The sequence below is a fragment of the Mustelus asterias genome, chromosome 6, assembly GCF_964213995.1.
Source record: "Mustelus asterias chromosome 6, sMusAst1.hap1.1, whole genome shotgun sequence".
Taxonomy (NCBI): domain Eukaryota; kingdom Metazoa; phylum Chordata; class Chondrichthyes; order Carcharhiniformes; family Triakidae; genus Mustelus; species Mustelus asterias.
Window position 1 is genome coordinate 92,974,968 of NC_135806.1, and position 23,614 is coordinate 92,998,581.

Sequence of the window (23,614 nt, forward strand, 5' to 3'; positions counted from 1 at the left end):
AATACACTCTCGCTGTATCAACTCTGTGAAAATCTTACATAATTTTAAAGACCTCCATTAGGTCACCCCTCAGCCTTTCCTTTTCATGAGAAAAGACACAACCCATTCATCCTAGTTAAATTACATCTACTCATTATACTTGCCTATTTTTTCTGTTACTTCTCTAAAGAATTCAAATGTGGCTGGCCAGGCAAGATGTTTCATTTTGAAATCTACGTTGGTTATTCATTATTACATTTTTGGTTTCTAAATGTTTTTCCATTTTCTTCTTCAATAGGAATTCCATTGGTCAGGATTTTCCACTTCCATATGCATCAGGCAGGTTTGGCAATGGTAGTGGCAAATATCATGAGAAGGCCAAAGTAGCGTTTTATATCGGCGTTAAAGCTTGCCCTCCCCCAGTCATTGGCGAACCACATTTCCCACCATGCAATGCCAGGAACATCATTATAATATATTTGCATCTAATCATCAGGACCACACACTGGAATCATAGCCCGCCCTCAACCACATCAAAAAATCCATCCATGGCAGTGTGACATAAGAATGGGGTAAATCACAACTGGCTTCAAAAGATGTGCATCCCTTCAATGGAGTTTGGAGGTGAATGCAGCATTTGGGGAGTTGTTCCAAGTACTCAGGGGGAGAGGGATAATTGAGTTTGATTCAGAGGTCACCAGGATTGACTTGGGGATACCAGGGTTTGACTGGGGGCAAGTAACCTTTGACTCTGAGGTACCAGGGTTTGACTGGGGAATCACCAGGCTTGATTTCGGTGATACTGGGTTTGACTGTGGTTTAGGGGTTGACTTACCTCAGTTGACTGGACAGCTGGTTACTGATGCAGAGTGACACGAACAGCATGGGTTCAATTTCCATACTGGCTGGGGTTATTCATGAAAGTCCGCCTTCTGAACCTGAGGTGTAGCGCTCTCAGATTAAATTACCACCAATCAGTTCTCCTTCTCAAAGGGGAGAGCAGCCTATGGACATAGAATCATAGAAACCCTACAGTGCAGAAGGAGGCCATTCAGCCCATCGAATCTGCACCAACCATAATCTCACCCAGGCCCTATCCCCATAACCCCATGCATTTCCCCCTAGCTAGTCCCCCTGACAGTAAGGGGCAATTTAGCATGGCCAATCCACCGAACCCACATATCTTTGGACTATGGAAGGAAACCGGAGCACCCGGAGGAAACCCACGCAGACACGGGGAGAATGTGCAAGCTCCACACAGACAGTGACTCAAGCCACTAATCGAACCCAGGTCTCTGGCGCTGTGAGGCTGCAGTGCTAACCACTGTGCCACCGTGTCGCCCATGAAATACCTGAACTCCCACCAATCCTATCTGCTAGCACTTGGCCCACAGAGCCCTGAATGTTATGATGTGCCAAGTGCTCATCCAGATACTTTTTAAAGGATGTGAAGCAACCCACCTCCACCACCCTCCCAGGCAGCACATTTCAGACCGTCACCACTCTCTGGGTAAAAACATTTTTCTTCATATCCCCCCTAAACATCCCGCCCCTCACCTTGAACCTATGTCCCCTTGTGACTGACCCTTCAGCTAAGGGGAATAGCAGCTGCTCCTTATCCTCTCTGTCCATGTCTCTCATAATCTTGTACACCTCGATTAGGTCACCCCTCAGTCTTCTAATGAAAACAACCCAAGCCTATCTAACGTCTCTTCACAACTTAAATGTTCCATCCCAGGCAGCATCCTGATGAATCTCCTCTGCACCCCCTCCAGTGCAATCACATCCTTCCAATAACGTGGCGACCAGAACTGCACACAGTACTCTCACTGTGGCCTCCAACATGACTTCACTGCTTTTGTAATCTATGCATCGATTGATAAAGACAAGTGTCCCATATGCCTTTTTCACCACCTTACTTACATGCCCTTCCGCCTTGAGAGATCTGAGGACAAACACACCAAGGTCACAGAACATGCTAATGTCCCACCATTCATTGAATACGTTCTTGTCAAATTACTCCTTCTAAAGTGCATGATCTCACACTTCAGGGTTAAATTCCATCTGCCATTTATCTGCCCATTTGACCATTCCGTCCATATCTTCTTGTAGCCCAAGACACGCCACCTCACTGTTAACCATCTGCCAATCTTTGTGTCATCTGCAAACTTAATAATCCTACCCCCCACATAGTCATTTCAGCAAAGAGTTTTGATTTGAAATCACTTTGAAACTCATGCCTGTGTCAGTTTACAATGGCAGATTTATGGGAAGCAATTAAATGTGCAAATTTTAAGCGTAGGCTGGAGGAAAGTGGAATAAGTGTGAAAATGTGACAGTCTTAATTTGGTAGGGTTAATTAAAATTTGGGATATTTGAAGCGATTATGAAAATCGTGTGCTGGATTGATCAAAACTTCTTGTCAGCTTGAAAGATATATTCCTGATACAATTGGCAGTGAAAAGATAATTCTAGAATTAGATTCTGAGAAAGGAATTAGTCCTGAGTCCTGAATGCTTGATTGATTTTTAAAAAGTGATGATGTAATGACGTCCATTTGAGAACTTTTACTCCGCCCCTTTTGAAACTAGCAGAGACAGCAGATATATTTATTTTTCCAGGAATTGGGAATTACAAACTTTTAAGGTTTTGAATTATCAAGTATGTTCAGCTGAACTAACCCATTCTGCTCCGAGCAGGATGGATTTGTTTCTTTTTTGTGGCAGCTAGCTACAAATGGAATAAGACTTGCAGTCGCTTTAAGATATTTGAGAATTTATTTGTATTCCAGCATGATTGTCCAGCATGGGCAGGCAGAGTAAGTGAACCAATTGCAATGTTGAGGAAGCAGCTGCTCAACAATCTGTTGCAATTTCTGAATATGGGAAGGTTGAAAACCATGTCGGATTGAGGTGGTCCTCAATGGGAAAGCCTCCTCCTGCCAGCAACTGGGTTGTTTACTACAATTAGGGACAATGGAAATAACCCGGTGGGATAGATGAACATTGAAGGAAAGGAACACGTATGCGATATGCATATGAGACGTGAGGAAATGAACAGGGTAATAGAAGAATAAAGAACAAAGAAAATTACAGCATAGGAACAGACCCTTCAGCCCTCCAAGCCTGCACCGACCATGCTGCCTGACTTAACTAAAATCCCCTACCCTTCCGGGGACCATATCCCTCTATTTATGTATTTGTCAAGATGCCCCTTAAAAGTCATTACCATATCCGCTTTCACTACCTCCCCCAGCAACGAGTTCCAGGCACCCACTACTCTCTGTGTAAAAAAATCTGCCTCGTACATCTTCTTTAAACCTTGCTCCTCGCACCTTAAACCTGTGCCCCCTAGAAATTGACTTTTCCACCCTGGGAAAATGCTTCTGACTATCCACTCTGTCCATGCCTCTCATAATCTTGTAGACTTCTATCAGGTCGCCCCTCAACCTCCGTCATTCCAGTGAGAACAAACCAAGTTTCTCCAACCTCTCCTCATAGCTAATGCCCTCCATACCAGGCAACATCCTGGTAAATCTTTTCTGTACCCTCTCCAAAGCCTCCACATCCTTCTGGTAGTGTGGCGAATTGAACACTATATTCCAAGTGCAGCCTAACTAAGGTTCTATAGCAAGAGTTGTTATAGGGGAGCTAATGTGACCCTGTGGTCAAAGGGTTAGTTACATTAGAGTGAATGGAGAGCCAAGAACAGGATGGGCAAAAGTTGAACAGGGTAGGGCAGAATTAAAGGTGGTACGGATTTGATGGTTAATGAGAATGATGATGGTGATAAAAAAAACATTTAAAGGGATTGGATGAGAAGAACACAGTTTAGGTGGTAGCAATGGATGGAGGAACAAAGTTTATTTTTATAAAAGAGATAAGATAGACACCAATGGATAGGCCACAACACTGTTGTTTGAAAATGGGACAATTCTGACATAGGAAAAATGTGCTGTTAGCAAGTTACCTTTAAAATGATGCTATTCAAGATAAAAAACAATCAAAATAGGTTACTGTCTGGAATCAAATAAAAAGGTTTGATTTCTGTTTTAAAGATAGTATGAAGCAAACGGAATAGGATTAAGCAATTGAGAAGATAGAGACTGGATATTAAACAGCAAATGGTAACTGGGATATTGAGTGCAATTCAATTCACTGGAATATTTTGACTTGGCATCGATGTATATTCTAGTGAAAGCAAAGTATAGATGGGCTGGGAAATTGATAGATTTCTCATGGTGATATTTGAGTCCTTAGCTTTGTTGTCAAGAGAGCAGAATTTGATACTCTCACCGCCACCCGAGGCATTTGGATCATATGTGGAGAGATGGGCAAAGATTTCAGAATCTTTTGATAAGTTCACCTGTGAGTCAAGAAGGTGTTGGCATGATATTGAGATACTATACAAGTATGCACATGAGTTACATATGAAGTAACTGATATGCAAGAAACCAATCTAAAATAGACCCATTCAAAGGTTTGGATGTGCTTGTAATTATACATTTAAGAACAGATCTCAGACATGCACACTACTCGACCAACAACATGGCATGAAATGGGAAATGGGACCAAAGAGAAAGTGGTCGCCCCAAAAAGCATCAGAAGATTCTTACTGTGGATTCACCACAGGACACAACATACCGGACAGAACAATAGATATAATGGGCCGGTGCTGGTGGTGAAAGGGAATGGGAAGAAAAACTGCACAATTTTGTCAACATGTGCCCAGTACAACCCTGGAAAAGCAATAAAAATAAAACTACATCACCAGCCTCCTTCCAGAGGACCTTGGGAACAGAGATTGATTTTATATATCCATAAGTCCCATGAAAAAGGAAAGCAATATTGCCTAGTAATTATGGATCAATTTACTTGGTGGGTGGAAGCATTCCACATGAGAGATTACTCTGCTTTAACAAATCATCGATTTAACCAATGCGTTGACATGTGGAGACAGAATCTGAAGGTATGTTAAATTGAGTGAACAATTTGGTTAAGAAAGAAGTTAGAGACCGATAGGCAGTGCAGAATCTGGAGAGGGGTCAGCAAGTTGAAAAATCAAGAGTATCACAAGTGGGCCACAGGGTGATGGTAAAGGTGGGACTGGAGCGCAGTAGTATCCAACTACGATGGCATGGACCGTATGAGGTAATTATGACAGGTGATACATGTGCGTTTGTAAATACAAGGACGGGAAGTAGGTGGAGGCATTATACTCCGTTAAAAATGTATGAGGACCCTAACAAACCTGACAACTACCTGACTGGTGGAGGCCAACATTGATGTTTTCACAGGTTCCTATTTACTCTGATGACTGTCGTGGAATCGTGTACATCAGCTACCCACTGGAGGAACAGGAGAATGGATAAAGAAACCCAACATCTGGATATCCGAGGTTCTTGTGCCCCGAGAAAGGCCAGGTATGCCAATCTGAATCATTGATCCAGACTATGGATAGTCTGAATGGAACTCAGAGATGAAAAGACTCACAGAGGGCGATTTGGGTATTTAACAGATACATGATTCAGATATTAGGTTTTTGGAAATATTTATTCAATGTCACGGAACCTGGCTTTGAGGGCCAGTATTGTCAAGAACTATGTAAACATGTAATAGAGTCATAGAGGTTTACTGCATAGAAACAGGCCCTTTGGCCCAACATGTCCATGCTGCCCTTTTTTAACCCCTAAGCTGGTCCTAATTGCCCGAGTTTGGCCCATATCTCTCTATACCCATCTTACCCATGTAACTGTCTAAACACTTTTTAAAAGACAAAATTGTACCCACCTCTACTACTACCTCTGGCAGTTTATTCCAGATATTCACCACCCTGTATGAAAAAATTGCCTCTCTGGACCCTTTTGTATCTCTCCCCTCACCGTAAACCTATGCCCTCTAGTTTTAGACTCCACTACCTTTGGGAAAAGATATCGACTATCTAGCTGATCTATGCCCCTCATTATTTTATAGACCTCTATAAGATCAACCCTTAGCCTCCTACGCTCCAGAGAAAAAAGTCCCAGTCTCTCCAGCCTCTCCTTATAACTCAAACCATCAAGTCCCGGGAGCATCCTAGTAAATCTTTTCTGCACTCTTTCTAGTTTAATAATATCCTTTCTATAATAGGGTGACCAGAACTGTTCACAGTATTCCAAGTGTGGCCCAATTGATCAAGATCCCGATGCAATACTAGATAACCTTCTTCAGTGTCCACTATACCACCAATCTTGGTGTCATCTGCAAACTTACTAACCAAGCCTACTAAATTCTCATCCAAATCATTAATATAAATGTCAACTAACAGTGGACCCAGCACTGATCCCTGAGGTACACAGCTGGTCACAGGCTTCCAGTTTGAAAAACAACCCTCTACGACCAGTTCTGTCTTCACCACTTCTTCTGTCATCAAGCCAATTTTGTATCCATTTGGCTACCTCGCCCTGGATCCCATGAGATTTAACCTTATGCAACAACCTACCATGTGGTACCTTGTCAAAGGCCTTGCAAAAGAACATGAACACAACATCAACTGCACGGCCCTCATCTACCTTCTTGGCTACTCCTTCAAAAAACTCAATCAAATTTGTGAGACATGATTTTCCACTCTCAAAGCCATGCTGACTATCCCTAATCAGTCCTTGCATCTCCAAATGCCTGTAGATCCTGTCTTTCAAAATACCTTGTAACAACTTACCCACTACAGATGAGGCTCACTGGCCTGTAATTCCCAGACTTTTCCCTGCAGCCTTCTTAAACAAAGGCACAACATTTACCACCATCCAATCTTCAGGCACCTCACCTGTGACTATCGATGATTCAAATATCTCTGCTAGGGGACCTGCAATTCCTTCCACAATGTCCTGGGATACACTTCAACAGATCCTGGGGATTTACGTACCTTGACTTCCAGCACCTCCTTCTCTGTTATATATACACTCCTCAAGACATCACTATTTATTTCCCCAAGTTCCCTAACATCCATGCTTTTCTCAACAGTGAATACTGATGAGAAATATTCAGTTAGGATTTCATCCATCTCTTGTGGATCCGCATATAGAGGACCTTGTTGATCCTTAAGAGGCCCTACTCTCTCCCTAGTTACTCTTTATGTATTTGTAGAAGCTCTTTGGATTCTCCTCTGCCTTACCTGCCAATACAATCTCGTGTCCCCTTTTTGCCCTCCTGATTTCTCTCTTAACTCTACTCCTACACCCCCTATACTCTTCAAGGGATTCACTTGATCCCAGTTGCCTATGCATGTCATATGCCTCCTTCTTCTTCTTAACCAGGGCTTCAACATCCCGAGTCATCCAGGGTTCCCTACTTCTAACAGCCTTGCCTTGCAATCTAAGAAGAATGTGCTTACCCTGAATCCTGGTTAACACACTTCTGAAAGCCTTCCAATTACCAGACGTCCCTTTGCCTTCCCACAGACTCCCCCAGTTAACTGTTGAAAGTTCCTGCCTGATACGATCAAAATTGGCCTTGCCCCAATTTAGAATTTTAACTTTTGGGCCAGACCTATCATTCTCCATAGCGATCTTAAAACTACTGGAATTATGGTCACTGGTCCCAAAGTGATCCCTCATTAACATTTCTGTTACCTGCCCTTCCTTATTTCCCTTATAATAGATAAGACTTGATTGTAGAGATATTAGATGTTACCAGCTTAATACCTGTGGATATCAAAAACCTACCCAATGTCCAAACATGATAGAGGCCCCGAGATGGGTTAATTAGGATTGGGAAAACTAAACTTTACTACATGGTGTGACAATGGTATCTCTAGGGGTAACCTACAAAGTTTTGGGTTATTAGCAATATTACATTTCAACATGCTATGGTCATCCTAATGCCATTAAATGGGCGTAAGTGCAACTTCAGGGAATCATTGATGATTATACCTACAGAATTGCCTCTGGGAGCCAAGGGAAGAGAGATTGCAGAGCCTCTGGCGATGATCTTTGCGTCGTCGATGGAGACGGGAGAGGTGCCGGAGGATTGGAGGATTGCGGATGTGGTTCCTATTTTCAAGAAGGGGAATAGGGATAGCCCAGGAAATTACCAACCGGTGAGTCTAACCTCAGTGGTTGGTAAGCTGATGGAGAAGATCCTGAGGGACAAGATTTATGAGCATTTAGAGAGGTTTAGTATGCTCAAGAATACTCAGCATGGCTTTGTCAAAGGCAGATCGTGTCTTACGAGCCTGGTGGAGTTCTTCAAAAATGTGACTAAATACATTGACGAAGGGAAAGCGGTAGATGTGGTTTCTATGGATTTTAGCAAAGCGTTCGATAAGGTCCCCCATGCAAGGCTTCTAGAAAAAGTGAGAGGGCATGGGATCCAAGGGGCTGCTGCCCTGTGGATCCAGAACTGGCTTGCCCAAAGGAGGCAGAGAGTGGGTATAGATGGGTCTTTTTCTAAATGGAGGTCGGTCACCAGTGGTGTGCCCCCAGGGATCTGTTCTGGGGCCCTTGCTGTTTGTCATTTTCATAAATGACCTGGATGAGGAAGTGGAGGGATGGATTGGTAAGTTTGCCGATGACACGAAGGTTGGTGGGGTTGTGGATAGTCTGGAGGGATGTCAGAAGTTACAGAGGGACATAGATAGGATGCAAGACTGGGCGGAGAGTGGCAGATGGACTTCAACCCAGATAAATACGTAGTGGTCCATTTTGGTGGGTCAAATGGGATGAAGGAGTACAACATAAAGGGAAAGACTCTTAGTACTGTAGAGGATCAGAAGGACCTTGGGGTCCGGGTCCATAGGACTCTAAAATCGGCCCCGCAGGTGGAGGAGGTGGTTAAGGTGGCGTATGGTGTGCTGGCCTTTATCAATCGAGGGATTGAGTTTAGGAGTCCAGGGATAATGATGCAGCTATATAAGACCCTCGTCAGACCCCACTTGGAGTACTGTGCTCAGTTCTGGTCGCCTCATTACAGGATGTGGAAAAGATTGAAAGGGTGCAGAGGAGATTTACAAGGATGTTGCCTGGATTGAGTGGCATGCCTTATGAGGATAGGCTGAGGGAGCTTGGTCTTTTCTCCTTGGAGAGACATAAGATGAGAGGAGATCTAATAGAGGTATATAAGATGTTGAGAGGCATAGATCGGGTGGACTCTCAGAGGCTTTTTCCCAGGGTGGAACTGGCTGCTACGAGAGGACACAGGTTTAAGGTGCTGGGGGGTAAGTACAGGGGAAATGTTAGGGGGAAGTTTTTCACACAGAGGGTGGTGGGCGAGTGGAATCGGCAGCCGTCAGTGGTGGTGGAGGCAAACTCAATAGGGTTTTTTAAGAGACTCCTGGATGAGTACATGGGACTTAATAGGATGGAGGGTTATAGGTAGGCTGAAAAGGTAGGGATATGTTCGGCACAACTTGTGGGGCCGAAGGGCCTGTTTTGTGCTGTAGTTTTTCTATGTTTCTATGAACCACGAATGCGAGATAAAGGAGCATACTGGAAGGTCTTGGGGGATTGTTTGGAGTGCAAACTTAGTTAATTCAGTACAATTGTCTGAACTGAATAGCTATTCACGGTGGTACAGTGATTAGCACTGCTGCCTCACAGTGCCAGGAACCCAGGTTCGATTCCCGGCTTGGCTCACTGTCTGTGTGGAGTTTGCACATTCTCCCTGTGTCTGCGTGGGTTTCCTCCCACAGTCTGAAATACATGTCGGTTTGGTGTATTGATCCGAACAGGCGCCGGAGTGTGGCAACTAGGAGAATTTCACAGTAACTTCATTGCACTGTTAATGCAAGCCTTACTTGTGACTAATCAATAAACGTTACTTTTATTTTATTATTCATCCTGGGTTGCCACGGACGTTGGAAAGGGACTACAGTATGGAGTCTATGGAATCGAGTATGCACTCATCTTAATCGATCTACAGGGTGAGGGGCTCCCAAAAACATTTAATCACGTAATTGAAGGGATAATTAAGACCACTGAGACCCAGTCAAAGGGTGGCCAAGTAATAATCTCACCAGAGATCTGATAGGTGAGGTTAGGTCTGACATTGAAGATTTGGGATTTGGAACCATTCCCCCGATATTTATTTGTCTGCCTGTATAAAAATCAACTTTCTCAACTTTCACAGGACAGACATGAATTAGTAGACACTCGACCAAGAGGAGGTCCAGTGAAGGGGACTATAATACTCATTGACAAAGGGTTTGACAAAGGGTCATCTGGACTCGAAACGTCAGCTCTTTTCTCTCCTTACAGATGCTGCTAGACTTGCTGAGATTTTCCAGCATTTTCTCTTCTGTTTATAATATTCATTATGGCGGTGCTACAGGCAAGTACGTCCTATGAGATCTTTAAGGATGGCTACAGATTCGAATCAAACCCTAGGGATAGAAGAAGGGGCTGGGTTCATTGGGCCGAATCTAAAAGGAGACTTGACCCAGAAGTAGGGCCTGGCATATGTGAGCATGATGTGGAGATGCCGGCGTTGGACTGGGGTAAGCACAGTAAGAAGTCTCACAACACCAGGTTAAAGTCCAACAGGTTTATTTGGTAGCAAATACCATAAGCTTTCGGAGCAATGCTCCTTCGTCAGATGGAGTGGTCTCTGTTCTCAAACAGGGCACAGACACAGAAATCAAATTACAGAATACTGATTAGAATGCAAATCTCTACAGCCAGCCAGGTCTTAAATGCACAGACAATGTGGGTGGAGGGAGCATTCAACATAGGTTAAAGAGATGTGTATTGGCTCCAGACAGTACAGCTTGTGAAATTGTGCAAGTCCAGGAGTCAAGCTGTGGGGGTTACTGATAATGTGACATAAATCCAACATCCCGGTTTAGACCGTCCTCATGTGTGCGGAACTTGGCTATCAGTTTCTGCTCAGTGACTCTGCGCTGTCGTGTGTCGTGAAGGCCGCCTTGGAGAACGCTTACCTGAAGATCCAAGGCTGAATGCCCGTGACTGCTGAAGTGCTCCCCCACAGGAAGAGAACAGTCTTGCCTGGTGATTGTCGAGCGGTGTTCATTCATCCGTTGTCGTAGCGTCTGCATGGTTTCCCCAATGTACCATGCCTCGGGACATCCTTTCTTGCAGCGTATCAGGTAGACAACGTTGGCCGAGTTGCAAGAGTAGGTACCATGTACCTGGTAGATGGTGTTCTCACGTGAGATGATGGCATCCGTGTTGATGATCCGGCACGTCTTGCAGAGGTTGCTGTGGCAGGGTTGTGTGGTGTCGTGGTCACTGTTCTCCTGAAGGCTGGGTAGTTTGCTGCGGACAATGGTCTGTTTGAGGTTGCGTGGTTGTTTGAAGGCAAGAAGTGGAGGTGTGGGGATGGCCTTGGCGAGATGTTCGTCTTCATCAATGACATGTTGAAGGCTCCGGAGGAGATGCCGTAGCTTCTCCGCTCCGGGGAAGTACTGGACGACGAAGGGCACTCTGTCCACCGTGTCCCGTGTTTGTCTTCTGAGGAGGTCGGTGCGGTTTTTCGCTGTGGCGCGTCGGAACTGTTGATCGATGAGTCGAGCGCCATATCCTGTTCTTATGAGGGCATCTTTCAGCGTCTGGAGGTGTCTGTTGCGATCCTCCTCATCCGAGCAGATCCTGTGTATTCGGAGGGCTTGTCCGTAGGGGATGGCTTCTTTTACGTGTTTAGGGTGGAAGCTGGAGAAGTGGAGCATCATGAGGTTATCCGTGGGCTTGCGGTACAGTGAGGTGCTGAGGTGACCATCCTTAATGGAGATGCGTGTGTCCAAGAATGCAACCGATTCCGGAGAGTAGTCCATGGTGAGTCTGACAGGATGCTGTTCAGAATCAGAGCATTACATAGTGTGTGCTTGTTGGACCCTTGAACCTCTAGGGAACACCAGCAAGATAACCGTAAGGCATTTAAAGCAGTGTGGGTAGGCCCCATGCAGTGATGCATAACCAACCCGGAAACAGAAATCATGTCCGGGGGCTGACTTTGTGAAAGTAATCAGTTTTTGTTTGCAAGTGACAGACCCATTGACTGTGGGAGGGTTCCATTTGCTGGGAAAATTGTTGGAATACGCATTTGGTGCTTGGTGGGATGATTCATTGTACACTGACGAGACACTGGGTAAAGTGGTCTGACAGGCCGTGAGAGAGGCTATGGAAATTACCCATGAATATGTCAGGAGCTTCATAGAACAGACCCATAAGGGACGTAAACAGGTGAACCTAGCCACCCAGACTGCCAACAGACTAATTCAATCAGGAACAAACCATTGGTGGGACGTATTTGTTCAAGGAACCACCTAACCAATTGGTGGGAAATAATCAGTTCGGAGATAACTTTAGGGACAGGGGCAGTATTGCCACAGCTCTCTGAATAAAAGGAGCGAAGTTAAAAGCTGAAATTTACAGCAGAATAGTTTAAGATGCCTCTCAATATCTGGACAGCTGGCCACCAGAAGGATTGGGAACCGTATTCTCAACATCATATTGGCCTTTTTGAGTGGTCACCCAATGGCCAAAGGAAGGACTGAAAGGGGGAAAGGCTCCAGGGAGGCTGGGGGAAGGCTTTGGGGTTTATGGGGGGAAGAAAGGAAGAGTCAGGGGAGTCAGGCGGCACGGTGGCACAGTGGTTAGCACTGCTGCTTCACAGCGCCGGGGACCCAGGTTCAATTCTAGCCTTGGGTGACAGTATGTGGATTTTGCACATTCTCCCCGTGTCTGCATGGGTTTCCTCTGGGTTCCTCCTATGCTCCAAAGATGTGCGGGTCAGGTTGATTAGCCATGCTAAATTACCCCTTTGTGTCAGGGAGACAAGCAGGGTAAATATGTGGGGTTATGGGGAATGCAGCTGGGTAGAACTGTGGTTGGTGCAGACTCGATGTGGTGGGTAGATGGGAGGGAACTAGTGGTGCTTCTGGAGGGGCAATATTCACAAGGGCAAGGCTAATGGAAAGACATGTCAGTGACCCTCATCAGCTGACCCTCATTAATTGACAACTCACGCAATTATACCCACTCAAGCACCATTTGCGTCTGTGAGTGCCAATGATTGCTGTTTCGTATTTAACCCTTGGCGCATTGGCCTTCAAAATACTGACTGCCATGATTTGATAGCACCATGGGCCGACTGGGCAAGAAAATACATCCCTTAGACAATTTGTAATGGCATACCGCCCGAGGAGAGCGCTCCTAACCTTTGGTTGTGTGCTGAGGTGCATGTTGACAAGTGCAGGTTGCATGCAAGACCTTGGACTGAAACTTCGGGCAATGCTTGAACCTCAGGTGAGAGCTCAGGATGCAATAATGGCCAAAGCTACGGCCACTCAGTCATTTGGTGTGACTAGGGTCAAATCCCCTAGTCATTGACAGAAAGCAAGAAAATTTCAACTCTCCTAACCTAAAGTTTAAAGTTTATTTATTAGTCACAAGTAAGGCTTACATTAACATTGCAATGAAGTTACCGTAAAATTCCCCTAGTCGCCACAGTCCGGCACCTGTTCGGGTCAATGCACCTAACCAGCATATCTTTCAGACTGTGGGAGGAAACTGGAGCAACCTGAGGAAACCCACGCAGACATGGGGAGAACGTGCAAACTCCACACAGACAGTGACCCAAGCTCGGAATCGAACCCCGATCCCTGGCGCTGTGAAGCAGCAGTGTTAACCACTATGCTACCGAGCCACCCCTAAAATCCCATCTTTCATGAGCTGTACCCTTGAGGTTTAGTGTCATCAGAGGCTGAAGCATATAGGATGAGGAGGCAGCCACTGTTCAAAATGGTGCAGAGGACACACATGGGCAATGGCTGGAATGAGTGATGCTACCCCAGTACATTGTGGGAGACATCCGCAAACCTAATGAGAAACAGGCATGACTGATGTGTTCATTCACTGTGAAGGGACATGGCCAATGCAGTGGCAACCTTGCAGAAAGCACTTGGAAAAAGCCCTGTGAAGACGGGAATGGGTTAATGAACCTTGTAACACTTAAGCATTGAGACCCGAACTCTATAATACTTAGAGATTTGTGAGAAGCACTGTAGAGCTCATTGTTTTCATTAGAGCTCATTGTTTTTATGTCTGTAGAGCTTGTTTTCGTGTATCCAAACCAGATAAGAGAGACAGCTGTCCTTGCATTGTATACAACCGTATGATTTTCCCAGCTAGTATGAGTTAAGCAGAATCCATTTTGTGTTCTTTTATATTATGTACTTAACATGGTGGAACTTACATGTATGCCTTCTGTGATCATATAATAATAGATTCATATATATTCATTATATACCATTCATCCGTATCGATATAAATTGTTATATAGGCCCCTGTATTTTAGTTATCCTGTTTATGCAAACTTATGATCTTGTGTAATGGATAAACAACGCACAGGTGGCGACAAAACAGATATTCGCAGCCTTGAGATGGCCACGGTTACACGAGAAGGACAGAACTGCCGAGGCAGCAATAATCGTGGGAAAATGCGGCCGTGACCAGGGGCGAAAATATATGTATAAATGTTTACTCTTGACCTGTATTCAGTGAGAAGTCTGGAGACCGCGTTAGGGATCAGACTTCTCCCACAATTGTGAAAATAAACCACTGTACTTTGACTCACGACTAGTCTCAGAGGTATTATTTACCTACAACACCCTGGACTGATAACTTTTTCCCTGTTCAGGCATCCAATTTTAAGGTTGGGACTGCAGGAACACACCTGATCAGAACAAGAAGCCATAGAAAAGGTGCAATTAATGAGAATTTATTTACAGAAGCGAATGTTGTGCTCAACACCTGAGCCCATGTTGTGCAACTATTGTTTCTTAACTGTTTTAACACTGCTGCTACATCCCAACATCCACAGCAGAAGTGGAGGCAACCTATTGTCTGCCCCACCCTGCTGTCTGTGATGACCTTGGCAGGAATCCTTTTTCTTTATTCATTCGTGGGACATGGGCGCCGTTGGCTGGCCAGCATTAATTGCCCAACCCTAGTTGCCCTTATTCAGAGGGCAGTTGAGAATCAACCACATTGCTGTGGGTCTAGAGTTACATGCAGGCCAAACCAGGTAAGGATGCCAGATTTCCTTCCCTAAAGGACATTAGTAAACCAGATTTTTTTCCTGACAATTGACAATGGCTTCATGGTCATCAGAAGATTCTTAATCCTCTGGGTGTTTGATTGGGGGGGGGGGGGGGGGGGGACACGGAAAGAGACCTGGAGGATGCTAGCCTGCTTTTGGGGTCCTGCTGTGTGGCAGTGCAACCCTCATCAGCCTTTGGAGTTGGAGCTGAAGCGGTCATAGGAAGAGGGGATTCAGATGGCCTGGACACTCCCGTATTCAACTGGATAGATGGCCCTAGAGTCTGCACCAGCCAATCCTCCTTCCTCTGGTGTCCAAGGGCCCCTAGCTTCCTCCTTGGAATATAGGGGCAGCCGGAATAAGCTCGAGAAGCCCCACCGACCTCTGGTTTTGGTACTTGTGGATCCCAGCAAGTGCCCGCACCATGGAGTGCATGTCCTCCAGCAGTGCAGGACAAAAGTCTTGCCCCAACGTCTCCACAGCAGCTTCCACCCTAGCTGTGCTAACCTCGTTGCATTGGAATGTCAGCACAATCACCTCAGATAGGAGTCGGAAGGACTGCTCCATGCTGCTTTTCAATCCAAGGAGTCTAGCAGACATCCCTTCCTCATTTGTCTTTAGAGCTCCAGCAACTGAGGCATGACTAAGTCCAGAGGCACGTAATCTGACGGGGACTCAGCAGGTTTCTGGCCTCCAGCAATCCTCGGAGTTCTGGCACCTGCTTGCTGTGGATTTGAGAGACTGATGTGCTCAACAGATAGTGACCCCAAGGCTGCTATAAAACTGTCCCACCAAGGTGCGTATCTCTGCACTGGTGGAGGGTGTGGGTTCAATTTTTGGGTGCGAGAAATCATGGTCCATGCTGTTATCAGAACTGGTGTCAAGGACTTGGCCTGCGGACCCCCTCGGCTGCTTCCAGATGTGCCTGCGAAAGATAGTTCATTAGTGCATGGCAGGGGCTTGCAGAGACAGAAGACATGATTCTCAGCATTGTTGTCTTATGGATGATATAGTGCTGTATCCTCGCTTGGTTTATTGCCGCCGACCTCATCATCGGCACAGGAGTGGTTGGCATCCTCCCTGGCCAGCTGGAGGGCTCTCTTCTCAGTCTGTGAAGACCTTCAGCTCTGACATCCTTCCGCCCTTCTGGGATCTATCCTACTTGTTGTGGGCCAACTTCTCCTGCATTAAAGCAAATGCAGAGTGTAAGCATGATGCACGCCATGGCAGATGATAAGGATGCCTGCATGTGTGGATGGTGAGTAGGAGCAGCAATGTGATGAGCACATAATCTGCAGGAGAAATGAAGGAATGTGTGGGAGAGCAAGTGGTGGTGTCCCTTGAGCAGGTATTGAATGAGATTCTTGTGGATGCATGATAGGTGTGTGAGTTGAGTGAAGAGAAGAGTGGCTGACTTGTCAGAATGAAGATCATTCATCCTTTTCCTGCACTGGATAACTGTCCTCTTCTGGCACCACCTTCAGTGCAGGATTGGTGATCTTGCTGACAGGTCTTGACCCAGAGCACAAGTATATTACATTATGGCGGGCCTTTACTGCATCTAGCAGGCTTTGCAGGGAAGCATTGGTGAATTTCAGGACAATACGCTTTGCAGTTTTCACAGCCATGACTTTGGCAAGTGGCAAGTTTGCTAGCTGTGTGTAGAAGCAGCCTTTAAATGTGGCGCCCCAATCATTAAAATGCTGAGGTGATGGTGCAGGTGAATCAAGGCCGCCAGCTAATGATAAGGCATGGAACTTGTGCCTGAAAATCTTTGGCACTAAGTGCAGCACAACATAGGAAGAAAAACCATCAGTGTAAAACACCACATTTCCCATCTGCCATTGGCCTTTGACAAAAGCAGAGAAAATCTTATCCATTGTCTTTCTTACCACCAATGTTAAGCAGATATACAATACTCTGAACATGTTCTACATCTCTTATTAAATATAGGTATAATGTTAGCTATCTACCAGCTCTCTGGAACTACACATTTTTCTAACAAATTATTAATTTTGCATTATCTTTCCTCTAGATTCCTATAAAATACACAGATGAAATCTGTCTAGACTAGGAATTTTACCCTCTTTGATAGCATATTTAATATTACTCCTCTTTTTATTTCAAATGCTGTTATTGCACTGCCATGATCTTCTAAAGCTGCGTGCAGGTTGATATTGCTCTGGTGCTAAGTTCCCAGTATGGTTCAATGCTTTCAATGGGCAGTGGCAGAGTAAGTAATTTTTCTAGTTGGCACTGCCAATAAGGAACCTCACCTGCCAGCCATGCATATTGGAAATCATAGGCATACTGCACTTCATTCCCCCAAATGAGCAGCTGGCAGGCGAGACTCCTGGTTGGCAGCACAAACTCAGAAAATCTACCCTTGCATGTTTCTATGAGGCTGCAGCTATGGAAGGGCAAAGAGGACTGCAGCCACAATTAGGGAGCCAACCACTTTGCAGTCCATTTACATCTTTTTATTATAAATATATATACTTGCAAATAACTATTTTGTTTTAAAGATGAATTCTGTGAGTTTATTTGTCTGAAGAATATTCATTGATAAAGCCAGTTAAGGCTTACTTTCGTTTAATATCTCTATTTACCAAATTCCAAAAGTAACTGATATCAGTGATAAAAGACATCCATATTTGACGGTTAGGTACAAAATGCAAACATATTAAAAACAATTAAATATATCTTAATCCGTAATTATGTTGCGAGATAAAACTATAATCTTTTCAGTTACTGTGAAGATTCATATGATTATACTGCTTTCTATACCACAAGGCTATTGATGTTACTGGTCACTAATAATGCACCATTATTGGTACAAAATTAACAATTGGACCACAGAGAATGGGAATAGGCAATTGAATAGAAGGTTGCATTTTCAAAAATGCTGTTCAAATATAAAATAATACATTGTTATAATGCTTTTTAGATCTTTATGTTGTATTAGTATTAAAAAATAAATACTTTGTTTGAAATTCTAAAACAAAGAGAGGTCAGTTAAGTCAGCTTTGATTAATGATAAAGGGGCGAGTTTTCAGGAGAGCTTTGACTTTACATCAATCACTGTTGGCTCTGCTTCCTTTCTACTTTTCTTTGGAGGAAACTTACTCCTGTCATTGGTTGAATGTGTCAAACAGGGATGCAGGAATTTAATGAACTCAACATCTGTTCTCACTGGTTACAGACTGTTTTAAGTTATAAATGGGCACCAGTCCCAGTGAAGCACATTACTGAAGTATGCTGCTGTACAGAAACATATGGTTCATGGTGGCATTTGTACACAATAATCATGATTTTCCCATGACGATGCACACAGTGAGACAATATCAAGTGTAACCTTCAGGTGAAATGGAGTTAGAAGGCAGGGGATAATTAGACCAAGGACTGCAGATGTCATGTAGATAAAAGACTGATTTTGAAGTCAAAGGAGGCAAATTTTCACCTATGTTCGCTGTCAGCAAGAATGGCGAAGCAGGTGAAAAATCCCGCGAGAGTCAGGAATCAAGATTCTCGCTGGTGAGATCTCGATTCCCAATTTTCCCTGTGCCTCACCAGTGATGTACAGAGGTACCCGCCTGGAAATGATGGGAACCTCATTTACATACATTTTAATGAATTAGATTATTATTAAAGGGCCGTCTGTCACATGATTTTCCCCCCTTGCTGAATATTCAAATCTCACCATCATGACTTCCACAGCTTTATGAAGACTGGAAACATTCAAGAGGATCCCGCCGGGGGCAGCAAAGTAAGCTTAGCCCCCAGGAGAAAAGGGACATGCCCATGCAGTGTACAAGTTAGCACTCTCAGGTTGATAGGAAGTTCACACACTTAAGAATTTTAAATGTACTCCCAGTTAAATTCCTGCATTATTGCATTGTCATTCTCTTTTCTCTTGCTTTTTCTTTCTCTCAAAATAGAAGAATGTGACATTCATTATTATATTGTATCTACTACTAATATTCAAATGTCAAACAAAATAGATGAGAAAGGTAATATGTTATTCAAATCGAAGGAAAATTATAATCACTATAATTCTTTCCAAATAAAAGTTATTCACAGGTCCCATCACAATTTTGTAATTTTATTTTCTCCCTTTTCGGATCCTCGTACCATTTTTAACTGAGACAGTAGGCATACAGCTTTTGTCAAATTACGCTAATAAATAAGTGAGCGTGCTGAGGGCTCATCTCTCATACCCTTAAAAGAAACACTTCCACAGAATGGACAGAGACACTTATATCCCATTGCTTCATAATGTGATACTTTAACACTTTGCTGTACAAAAGCAGTTCTTGTATTACTTACTTAATTTATGCACGAAAGGACACTATTGAAACGTTCCACAAAGAAATTTATCATGACCAAGTTTGTATTCATTTGAAAATAATACAAAATTTACAAGATCTACTACAATTATTAAATACATGGATGGAATGTAATTTATTGCTTATGCAAATACATATCTGAATTTTCACACTGGAGCACAATGATTTTATTTTCTACGAATACTAGCTTAGATTCAAAGGATAAGCTATTAGTTCACATACTTTAACTCCACAAAGATTAGCAATGCTATTTATGAACTAATATTAATGCATGATATGACTTCTGACCCACTAAAGTGTTCAAGCCACCATTTAATGCTGTAGTGTTAGGGAGGAACAGCTGCCCACAGCTGAACTAAGTCCATGGCCATTCCCCAAGGTATTTTTATTTTTTTATTAAGCTGTAGACTAGTTGGAATCTGGTAGGATGAATTCCGAGACGTATAACATCATGGACAAGAGATCTTTTCTAGTAAAAGAATATATGTTCCTTACACAAAGGATGTGGTAGGATCTTCCAGCTGTTGTTGGGTAAATGCATTAAAAACTGGCACAAATTTATAAAACTATTATATAATTTTGAGTAGCAATGTTCTGCTCTCTTTTTAAAATGCTTCACTCCAATGCTGAAATCAGAAAATCTACATCATTGGCAAAAACAAATCTTAGCTCTCTGGGTAATGACATAAAGCAAGGAATCAATTAAAGAACAATATATTATTTTTCAGACACATCAGAAGTGCTGGAAACATCCAGAACTAAACTTGAAAGTCCGCAACATTTGGTCGGTAACCAGGTGTATGACATGATGGAGTGCACTTCATGAATAATTTAACATGGGAATAATTTACAACCTGATAGTCAAGATACAGGTTGAAATAGTGTACTTAAAAGTGCAATCTATGAAAACTGGAAACTGTCACTGTGAATTTGTTCCAGTTGGAAACTGACAGGTTAGCTCCTTGATACAGGAAAAAAAAGCAATGGGCTCTTCCTCCTAGTTTCTATGACATACATTTTTTTTCCCATCAGACACTTCAAAGTCACTGCATTTGCAGTTAGTGGTGAATACAGCAGAGCTGAAAAAATTGGATTTTATAAAAATCAACAGCCATAAAGGTCACAGACACAGCTGCACAATTTGAGCCGCATCTCCAACATTCAATTGTGATTATTGTCATCAGTTCAATTCTATCCCGACTAATAGTAGTCCAGGAAACTCTTGTACTGAGAAGCTCTCACGCAGCCATGTTCAAGGGAGTAAAAAAAATCAGATTGTAATAGTTATTTGTTTCCTGTGGAATTTAGTGAAACAGCTGTATGTAAATTGTAAACCCCAAAGAAGAATTAAACGATCTGTATGATGCTAATGTTTATATCAGTGAGCAAGGTTGTGCAGTGCTTCCATTGGAAAATACTGTTTTCCCCTTCTTACAATACATATCCTAAAACCACATTGTTCTGAACAACGCAGAAATAGTTGTTTAGCACTATAATTTAAATATGATACTAAATTTAGCATATCACATTAAATGTGCAAACTAATCATGAAGATAATCAACAACTTGTATGGCACCTTTATATCACATCTCTAATACAAAAAACCATCTCAAAGTGCTTTGAAAAGTCTTGAAAAATGGACTTTAAGTTAAAGAAAGAGAAATTATGAGTAGTGAACAAAAGCTTAGATAAGGTGGTGGATTTCAAATAGTGTACTTGAGAAGGGGAGGAAAATGAGAGACAGTGACGTTTAGGGAGGAAATTTCAGAGCAAGGGATCTCACAGGCTGACAGCATTCCACAATTGGGATGAGGGAGGAAGGAATGCACAATAAGTCAGAGTCAAAGGAAAGGAGTTGTAAAGCTGGAGGTGGTTATGGAAATTAGGAGGAATGAGGCCATGAAAGGTTTTAAACATAAGGATCCTAATTTTAATTTGTAAGCATTAGGTGACCAGGAGCCAAAATAGGCCAACAAGGATAGGGACAATGGATAAAATGGCCATGGATATAGGTTGCAGAATTTTGGATAAGCTGAATTTAGAGTGCAGATGTAGTAGGCCAACCAAGAATGCATTGGAATATTGAATCCAGTAAACAGTAAATAATTGTAGGAACGTTTTTATTCTTATAAAGTTCAATAATTATCTTGTTTCAGTCATTCATTCAATATTAAACTATTGAGTTCAATACTGACAGGCTAGTTTTAAATCTTCTTAGATTTTCATTCAGACTTACCACACGCTGAAGGTTCAGGTTATCAATCCTGCCATAACAGAGATCAAGGAGAGTTACAGGTTGGTTAGTCAGATTCCTCCCTGACATCAGCCACATCATAGAAAGGTTTTCAACATTTGCTGCCTATAAACAGAATTTAAAGGATATTTGTATGAATAATTAACTTGGTTGCATTTGAATGCCAAATCAGAAAAAAAAGATGGCTGCATGAATTCCCATGTACTTGCAACAAATAGCATAATGAAATGGACTTTAATTGTCTGAATTTGACAACCCGAAGTTATGAAATCTCATTTTAAATGTACCATCAGTAAGAGGTAAATAATACTTGCTAATCAGCCTTTCATAAAATTCACACTCTTTCTTCCCCAGAGACAATCCAACATTTTATTCACTGTATCATTTAATGAAATGACAGATAAACAATTTTAAATCAAGTGAGGAACAGTTTTGTTACTTGAGCTTTTATAGGCAGAATGGCAACAGCAGTTAAACTAAATGAGCCCACTGAGTTACTGTTAAAAATTCACAGAAAAATGTGAAAAATCTGCTGAATCTGAATCTGTGCTCCCTATATCATCCAGAGTGGATCTGGTATTGTCTACACAATGAATAGACAGTCAGAGTTACAAGGAGCACTGAATTTCTAAAATTTGAATCTCATGAGAAATGAATAAAAATGCAAAAGAAACAATGACTATGACATCTGGGGATTCCACACTGCGTCCTTAGGGGTTTGGTTACTAAAATGGCCTAAAGGATTCAGTGTTGAAAGAATACAAGCAAAACTATTCACCATATTCGAATGAAAATTTACAAATATGATTTTCATTTCAATGGCCATCCTATTTGATGGATCAGAAAACATAATAGCAAACCCACCAAGCAGTTTCAGTTTTTGGTTTAGAGGAACAATTGTCTTGAAGCATTTTTTCAAAGCCCTTTTCAAACCACAGGACAAAATTAAAAATAGTCAATGCTTTTCAACTAAAAAAAAGAAAATGAACTTAAAAGTAAATAAGGGTGGAGAACTGGCTTGGTCACAGAAGACAGAGGGTGGCAGTGGAAGGGTCTTTTTCCGGCTGGAGGCCTGTGACTAGTGGTGTTCCGTAGGGCTCTGTATTGGGACCTCTGCTGTTTGTCATTTATATAAACGATCTGGAAGAAGGTGTAACTGGGGTGATCAGTAAGTTTGTGGACGACACAAAATTGGCAGGACTTGCAGATAGTGAGGAGCATTGTCAGAAGCTACAGAAGGATATAGATAGGCTGGAAATTTGGGCAAAGAAATGGCAGATGGAGTTCAATCCTGATAAATGCGAAGTGATGCATTTTGGTAGAAATAATGTAGGGAGGAGCTATATGATAAATGGCAGAACCATAAAGGGTGTAGATACGCAGAGGGACCTGGGTGTGCAAGTCCACAGATCCTTGAAGGTGACGGCACAGGTGGAGAAGGTGGTGAAGAAGACATATGGCATGCTTGCCTTTATAGGATGGGGCATAGAGTATAAAAGTTGGGGTCTGGTGTTGCAGATGTATAGAACGTTGGTTCGGCCGCATTTGGAATACTGCGTCCAGTTCTGGTCGCCACACTACCAGAAGGACGTGGAGGCTTTGGAGAGAGTACAGAGGACGTTGACCAGGATGTTGCCTGGTATGGAGGGGCTTAGTTATGAGGAGAGATTGGGTAAACTGGGGTTGTTCTCCCTGGAAAGACGGAGGATGAGAGGAGACTTAATAGAGGTGTATAAAATTATGAAAGGCATAGATAGGGTGAACGGTGGGAAGCTTTTCCCCAGGTCGGTGGTGACGAGGGGTCATAGGTTCAAGGTGAAGGGGGGGAGGTTTAACACAGATATCAGAAGGACATATTTTACACAGAGGGTGGTGGGGGCCTGGAATGTGCTGCCAGGCAAGGTGGTGGAGGCGGACACACTGGGAACGTTTAAGACTTATCTAGACAGCCATATGAATGGAGTGGGAATGGAGGGATACAAAAGAATGATCTAGTTTGGACCAGG

The 23,614-nt window shown here is 43.1% G+C and overlaps 1 protein-coding gene across 1 annotated transcript in view; it reads right to left on the bottom strand.

Annotated features, from left to right (window-relative positions):
- The window catches only part of LOC144495003 (uncharacterized), a 218,217-nt gene that overhangs the window by 65,043 nt on the left and 129,560 nt on the right, over positions 1–23,614 (bottom strand). Inside the window, exon 7 of the mRNA XM_078214763.1 lies at positions 21,591–21,713. Coding sequence (XP_078070889.1) covers positions 21,591–21,713 — 123 coding nt within the window. The remainder of the gene's footprint in view (positions 1–21,590; positions 21,714–23,614) is intronic.